This window comes from Sinocyclocheilus grahami, unplaced genomic scaffold, assembly GCF_001515645.1.
Source record: "Sinocyclocheilus grahami isolate Dianchi unplaced genomic scaffold, SAMN03320097.WGS_v1.1 scaffold770.1, whole genome shotgun sequence".
Lineage (NCBI taxonomy): Eukaryota > Metazoa > Chordata > Actinopteri > Cypriniformes > Cyprinidae > Sinocyclocheilus > Sinocyclocheilus grahami.
Window position 1 is genome coordinate 205,536 of NW_015505949.1, and position 8,358 is coordinate 213,893.

At 39.3% G+C, this 8,358-nt stretch overlaps 1 protein-coding gene across 1 annotated transcript in view; it reads left to right on the forward strand.

Moving 5' to 3' along the window:
* The window catches only part of LOC107561386 (serine/threonine-protein phosphatase 2A 55 kDa regulatory subunit B alpha isoform-like), a 33,711-nt gene that overhangs the window by 12,883 nt on the left and 12,470 nt on the right, over positions 1-8,358 (forward strand). Inside the window, exons 4-8 of the mRNA XM_016245831.1 lie at positions 1,189-1,286; positions 1,377-1,542; positions 3,083-3,277; positions 3,876-4,157; positions 4,315-4,484. Of these exons, the coding sequence (XP_016101317.1) occupies positions 1,189-1,286; positions 1,377-1,542; positions 3,083-3,277; positions 3,876-4,157; positions 4,315-4,484 (911 nt within the window). The remainder of the gene's footprint in view (positions 1-1,188; positions 1,287-1,376; positions 1,543-3,082; positions 3,278-3,875; positions 4,158-4,314; positions 4,485-8,358) is intronic.

Below are 8,358 nucleotides of genomic sequence, written 5' to 3' on the forward strand. Positions count from 1 at the left end.
GGGGGATCCCTTCAGCTCGAGGAGCCCTCTCGAACGCCACCCTCCGCGCGTCAGTAGCCCCCCGGGATCGTTAAATCGGTCGGCGCCGGACCGCAAATTTAACCACCCGTAATTCCCGAACCCCGGGGGCTATCGACGCGGGGGTGGTCTCATTCGAAAGAGGGCCTCTAGACGTACACTCGATTCACGTTCGAGAGGATTCCTCGAGCTGAAGGGATCCCGAATTTGGTGCGGATTCGCCGCGCCATTACGGAGATATGGCCATTCAAAGTTTCAATGGTTTTCCATATTCCACATGTTCTGTAAAAAAATATTTCATATCGTCGGCATATTCGCCGATACCGATATATCGGTGACAGACTCATATCGGCCGATAATATCGGCAAACCGATATATCGGTCAGGCTTTAGTATTTTTTTACAATATTCACTAATAAAGTTATTAACGGCTATTGAAAATTGAAAGCTCAATGGGTTAAACATGTTTGATGTATGTGCATTTATCTGTGTTTTTGTTTAAATACAATCCTAAATTAAATGTCTAAACTTTCATTTTGGTTGAACTATCCACAATACATATTGTCGCTCTTTTGCAGTTTTGTATTGCGAAATATTGTGACGCAATATATATTACACAATATTATGTTATGATAATCAAAATGTTTGTGTGCGAGCAGTAATGTCCAAGCAGATTTTCGCCTTAAGTCTTCAGTTTGTATTTTACAAGCCTTTTATCAAAGTCTTCTGGCCCAATTCAGTGACTTTGTTTCAGTTTTGGCCCTCAGGGAGGTCAGATTACACAAAGGGCCTTTGCTTTCTTATTTTCTCCTGCGTTCTTCTGCTCTACTGGTTTATAAAGGGATAAATTGGTGTGAGTCAGTCTACAGCTCATCGTTGACCGAGACATCTGTCTCAGGAGCATATATTGTAGCAGGAATCTGGGTTATAGATCTGCGTGTCACAGATCCTTTTTATTTAAAGATTTATCTCGTTGAGTCAGTCAGTGTCTCTCTGACTTTTGAGGCTAAATATGTTTGAAGCAACTCGCACATTAAATTATGGTTGCTGTGGGTGTTTTTGGCAAAATCCCAGTGGCTGTTGTGATCAGTCAGTTATATGTATCTTTTGGGGGGATGAGGGTGGAGGAAATCTGACAGATGTGTGTACGTCTGTTTCTGCCCGTCTACAGCCGACATCATCTCTACTGTGGAGTTCAACCACTCAGGGGAGCTGCTAGCCACAGGGGATAAAGGCGGTCGAGTTGTCATCTTCCAGCAAGAGACTGAGGTAAAGGATCAGGCGATTTCATAGTAACATTATTTCCGCTTTCATTCCCACTTACGTCTTTCTCACAAAAATGGGCTTTTCTTTTTCCAGAACAAGAGTCAGCCACAGTGCCGTAGTGAATACAATGTTTACAGCACATTTCAGAGCCACGAGCCTGAATTCGACTACCTGAAGAGCTTGGAAATCGAGGAAAAGATTAACAAGATCCGCTGGCTACCACAAAAGAACGCTGCACAATTTTTGTTGTCCACAAATGGTTAGTAGAGCACTGGGACTCTGTGGAGTCTTATGGCGCTGTTCCACTGCGTGGTACGACTCTGCTCGGTACGGCACAGTACGGTACGGCACGGCTCGGTTCGGCTCGGTTTGCGTTTCCTCTGCAGTTTAGTATCGCTTTTTTGAGATGGGACAGTACTTCTTCAGTTCTAGTGGGTCTAATAGCACTTTTCCACTGAGTGGTCCGGCACGCCTCGGCTTGGCTCGGTTTGCATTTCCTCTGCAGTTTAGTATCGCTTTAGAGTGGGCGGGATTATTCACATGTCGTTGTAGTTGCGCCGTCTCTACTGCCGCGACTCCTTAAAAAACGTTTTCATTCCGCGTTGCCCCAGCAAACTCTCGCTGGATCCGCTGCTCTGCTATCAACGAGAGGACCGTCTGTACTTCCTCAACAGGGGGAACACAGAAACATTGCCAAGCTATTAGGGTTGTGACGGTGAGGAAATTTTCCCACCGGTTAATCGACGTGTGACAACACCGGTAATACCGGTATCACCGCGGGGGCAGGGCGTTCCCTCTTTTCCTCGCTTTCCTTCGCTTTTAAATAGCTTGTAAAAGTGTGCCCATTTAACTTTCACTTTAAAATAGCGGCAATTCGGAGTAAAGAAATTGTTCGTTTTTAGTTCGTTTGAATTTTCCCTCTTGCTCGCTTTCCTTCGCCGTGCGCATTTTACATTCACTTTTGAATTGACGGCAGTTCGGCATCAATTCCTTGAATGCAACAACAAAATACAACGTCAAACTCACTTTAACGTAGGCCATATATAAAACATAGAACTTTCATTAACAAAACAAATAAAAATACACCATGCTATAGGGCAAGCTATGCCTAATATTAAATAACAAATAACTTGCATAAAGTTTAATAGGTATACAAAACTGGAAATAAGTAAACATGTATAATATATAACCAAATAAATAAGAAACGTTGAACGTTTATTAGCAAAACGAATGTCAAATAAAATAAATAAATGACAGTTTAAATAAAGTAAAAATCAGTAAACAATGTGGAACCAATTAAATAAGAAACGAATGTTTGAAAAAAACCTTCCACCTTAGATAAACGGCAAAAGTCAACAGGCTTTTCAAAATCCAAAATATTGCCAAACAGGCGCTTTTGCATCTAGTTTCGAAACTAAATCATCCGCGATCGTCTTGTCTGTCTCACCTCACTCTTCTTGTCAGTCAGCTCGACTCACTCTCCTCACTGGAGAAATGAAATCTGATCTGTGTGATGCGACTGTCATTCGGCACGCTGCATTGTGCAGCCGCGTTCAGTTTTTAATTGTAGTGTCTGTTCTTTTACTGAACTAAATGATTTTTGTTATTATAAAAAAATGGAAACGACGTGGGGGTCAGTGATGTGGTGGGCAAGTGACGTAACCGGTGTTGCGGCTTAACACCGGTATCACCTTCTATCACGGCAAACCTAATATGTAGGAGGTTAAAAGCATTGTTGTTGGGTGCTGTGTTGATTTGGGTTGTGAATGTCATGTTGAAATCTCTCTGTGTCAGTTCAGCAATGTTGTGTGGCTTTAACTCCGCGTCAGACATTGTGGACATAAAACCAGCCAACATGGAGGAGCTGACGGAGGTGATTACAGCTGCGGAGTTCCACCCTCACCAATGTAACACGTTTGTCTACAGCAGCAGCAAAGGCACTATCCGCCTGTGTGACATGCGTGCATCAGCACTTTGTGACAAGCACTCTAAATGTGAGTTATATGTGCTGGCTGCATCATATATTTGCATAAAGTTTAATAGGTATACAAAACTGGAAATAAGTAAACATGTATCATATATAACCAAATAAATAAGAAACGTTGAACGTTTATTAGCAAAACGAATGTCAAATAAAATAAATAAATGACAGTTTAAATAAAGTAAAAATCAGTAAACAATGTGGAACCAATTAAATAAGAAACGAATGTTTGAAAAAAACCTTCCACCTTAGATAAACGGCAAAAGTCAACAGGCTTTTCAAAATCCAAAATATTGCCAAACAGGCGCTTTTGCATCTAGTTTCGAAACTAAATCATCCGCGATCGTCTTGTCTGTCTCACCTCACTCTTCTTGTCAGTCAGCTCGACTCACTCTCCTCACTGGAGAAATGAAATCTGATCTGTGTGATGCGACTGTCATTCGGCACGCTGCATTGTGCAGCCGCGTTCAGTTTTTAATTGTAGTGTCTGTTCTTTTACTGAACTAAATGATTTGTTATTATAAAAAAAAATCAAAACGATGTGGTGGGCAAGTGACGTAACCGGTGTTGCGGCTTAACACCGGTATCACCTTCTATCACGGCAAACCTAATATGTAGGAGGTTAAAAGCATTGTTGTTGGGTGCTGTGTTGATTTGGGTTGTGAATGTCATGTTGAAATCTCTCTGTGTCAGTTCAGCAATGTTGTGTGGCTTTAACTCCGCGTCAGACATTGTGGACATAAAACCAGCCAACATGGAGGAGCTGACGGAGGTGATTACAGCTGCGGAGTTCCACCCTCACCAATGTAACACGTTTGTCTACAGCAGCAGCAAAGGCACTATCCGCCTGTGTGACATGCGTGCATCAGCACTTTGTGACAAGCACTCTAAATGTGAGTTATATGAGCCGGCCACATCATAAATGCCACTTAATCCAATGAAGCTTTGTATTTTGTTGTTTTCTAAATAGCATATACTGTGATGTCATGTGTTAGTCGTATAAAGGTGTTTGTAAAAAAAGCACGTTCCTTTCTCCTCTGCTTTGTCTAGTGTTCGAGGAGCCTGAGGACCCCAGCAACCGCTCTTTCTTTTCTGAAATCATTTCCTCCATCTCAGACGTGAAGTTTAGTCACAATGGCCGATACATGATGACCCGAGACTACCTGTCCGTCAAAATCTGGGACCTCAATATGGAGAATCGACCCGTTGAGACATACCAGGTGGGTTCTTGTTTTTGCTCAGTTTTTCCAATGATACTATTACCTATCAAGCCACAGCAGGGCTGTTGTGCATCTCCAAGCAACACACAATTTCTGAATGAATCTGCGTTTTGAAAGAATCGGGTGAACCAATGATTTAATGGCCCATTCATAAACATTTACTGAATTCCTGAATGAATCAGCTGTTGAATGAATGACTAAATGACTTGCTCATTAAGACATTTACCGCCATCTACTGGTAGTTTTTGCTTATTTATAGTATTTTATTTCATTATTTCATTTCCATATTAATAAAAAAAAACATTAAAGGGATCTAAAAAACAATCATCTATAAAAAGAAAAAAAAGTCATTATAAAGTAAAGTAATTCTTATTTAATTAATTTAGTGATTGTGCAGCTGTTCACTATGTCTAGTCCAAGGAGGTGGACTGAAAGAGAAGATTACTTGCCCGACTGGACGACTAACCTGATCAAAAGATCTAACTAGGGAAGTGCCGAAATTTCGCAGAGAATGATTCTTAATTAATTACATTCATTGTAGACGGTGATTGATTATAGATAATGCATTGACAGTAACAATGTCGCATCAGTTGAGGCTCACACAGCCTGTCTGTGTATGAGAGAATCGCATGGAGAAATCAAAACAAATGTACACAACTGCACACATAAGAAACCTACTGTGGTAAAAACTTAGCTTTTATATTTATAACATATTATATAGCCAAATATAATAAACAACGTGTCACGTTGCTTATTAAGCAACGTGACACGACCAAGAGAGTGCAGTTTTCCCTGAAAACCACGATTGCAGATTTGTTACAATGAATTTTATACAAGAGTTCAAATGAGTAGTTAATATTAAATGACTTACATTTTGGACACAATTTTGTCATATGTTGAACTTTATTGGTCTATTTGGTTTTGGTTAAAATTCCAAACAAAGATCACAGCATGAATTGAGTCAATGATTATAACCCATTCATAAAGAAAGGCACTTGCTTCATTCTTGAATGAGTCAACTGTCTGAATGGATCATTTGAATGAACGCCTCAATGACTCACTTATTCAGACAGTCACTTGCTGCTGTCTACCGGCAGTTTACGTTCAAATTTAAAAGTAGCCTATTGTTGCTTTTTTCCAACATTTCATATTTGTATTAGGGCTGGGCGATATAGCTAAAAAAATATACCAACGATATAATGTTTCATATCGTTTGGTATCGATTATTATTGAATTGTTTTTATAACCTTTTTAAAAACAGAGCAATAGAAAAAAAAATGTACATTTAACCACTGTATGTTTGATTTGCCCAATTTATTAAGACAAACAACAATTTATTTAGCTTTTTTTGTTTGTTTTAGCAGTCAAACACAAAATTTAATTTATAAAAAGGATTTCACGTCTTTTGGACAGAAGCAATGCAACGATAGAGCTTGAAAGATCAAAGACAATTTTTTATATAACTCCTACTGGATTCGTCTGAAAGAATAAAGTCATATACACCTAGGATGCATCGGGGGTGAGTAAAACGCAGCCTAATTTTCATTTTGGTGTGAACTAACCCTTTAAGGAAACTTTTGGCTTGTCCCCCCAGGCCACAGGAGGGCGCAATGAGCAAAATAATGCAGTGCATTAAAGGGGTCATATGATGCAATTTCAATTTTTCTGGCTTTCACCGTGGACGAAGCGGAGTCCAGACCGGGGTCATCACATGTGGTTGCCGCAAGCCCGCCGGCCGTTCCTCACTCTAGCCCGCCTCAGCTCACTCAAGGCCGCCGTGTGTGATGCTGTTTCATTGTGAAAGCGAAACTACGTTGGCCTTCCAAAAGAGGACACGACTAGAAATCAGTGGTTAAGTTGTATTTACAACACTGTTCCAGAACAGTTCAACCCAAATATTCAGATGTGTCCAGCGCATTTTATGGAGGACTGTTTCCTGATCCTGGTAGAGTAGACTACAATGCCGGCTGTTCTGACTCATAAACTGTAAGTAAGTTTCTTTTATATATAAAATTTTATATAAAACTTTGCCACTGACGATTCAAACGCGAGTTTTGAGCAGTGTGGAGTAGGGCTTGTTGTTTGTCATTTCTCCGATCACAAATGCAGACATGGTTTTATGTTTGCGCGGCATGATGCAACGCGTAAAAAGACAGTATAAGTCATTATAATACATAATTATGTCCCCACTGGATGCAACAAATGCCTCGTTTATAATGGGTTTTATTGGTTTCGTCAAGATGCTCCGGCCGGACACGGCATCACAGTATGGTAAGGGGTGTAACATTTCCGTCACACGCTTGAGGTATTCGGCCAATCACAACACACTGGATAGCTGGCCAATCACAGCACACCTCGCTTTTCAGACCGATGAGCTTTGTAAAAATCGACACGTTTCAGAAAGGCGGGGCATAGAGGAGAAACAATGATGTACAGTATGTGGAAAATAATGTTTTTTGAACCTTAAACAGCATAAACGCATTTCATTACACCAAATACACAAAATAATGTTCTTTTTAGCAACATCATATGACCCCTTTAAATTGTCAATGCAAATAACTGTCTATAAAAACGTGCATAACGTCTAAATTAATATATATATATATATATATATACATATACATACATACATATATATATATATATATATATATATAATCAAATATAATTTGGTAAACTGCATGAATTATGAACAAAACAGCATCATGTATTTATGCATTGCTTAATACAGAGCCAAATCGCCGATCACACAGATTGCATTTAAAAACATATGAGATGCAGTGAAAAGAAATAAACCATCACAAATGCACGTCGCTTTTTCTAAACATTTAAACTGTTTTAACTTTGCATGGCTTTCTTTGCTTGTCTTGCATGTGACCCGAGTGCAGCAGTCATATTTGTTCATCTAAAAAATGTGCTGAATATGCGTTCTGTGTGAATGGCTTGGTTTTGGTTTGAACCTAATGAAGATCTTCTACGCATTGAGCTACTATATTTCTCTAATATTTTGAACGAATAACAGCAGCGGCACATCTCGTGGGCTAAACTGACAAAACATTAAAATGCATCAACGTCACTTACATCAACATCACCGCATCTCGTGCGCCACTGATGACGCTCCCTGATGCACACACAACATTCGATTGTACCATTTTTGCATTCAAATGCAAATGTTTATTTTAAATTAGACTAATATTCGTTTTTTTTATTCACAATCTTCTCATCGCAGGCATTACAGGATGTGTTCATGTGTGCTGTCTGCATCACTCATAGCACGTGCCTATATCGTGCGCTATATCAAACATTTTTTCTATCGTTATCGATGGTGTACCGTCGATAAATATCAATACCGTTTTATCGCCCAGGCCTAATTTGTATATTAAATAACTGATTTAAAACTCTTAAGCTGATTAAATTTATTTGTGCGGTTATAATTTTGCAGTGTAAATGCATTCATGCTATATTTCAGCTTCATCAAGCACTCTTGTGTAAATGCATCTAAATGCCATTGACTTCAGCTGCTTCGGTTTCTTCTGCAGTGGAAAGATCAATTTTGTTGATGCTGATTTAATTTGATTGGTAACAGCCCTGTAGTGTTGTCTTATATTATTAACTGAAATTATTAATACAATGCACGAATTGTATATAAAAGATTACGCTCACATTTAATACGGTTAGGGAAAAAATGCCCTTATGTGGGCAAAAATGACCTGGAAATCAATTTAAGTACATTTTACTGTGCAGTAGTCAACTTTAATCATGAAACGTTATTTCCCAACAACATTATTGTGGCCAGTGAGTGGCTAGTGAGCCAAAAAGTTAATGTCAAGCTCTGTGTCTGTGTATCACAATAGAATATAGATAACATATCAAA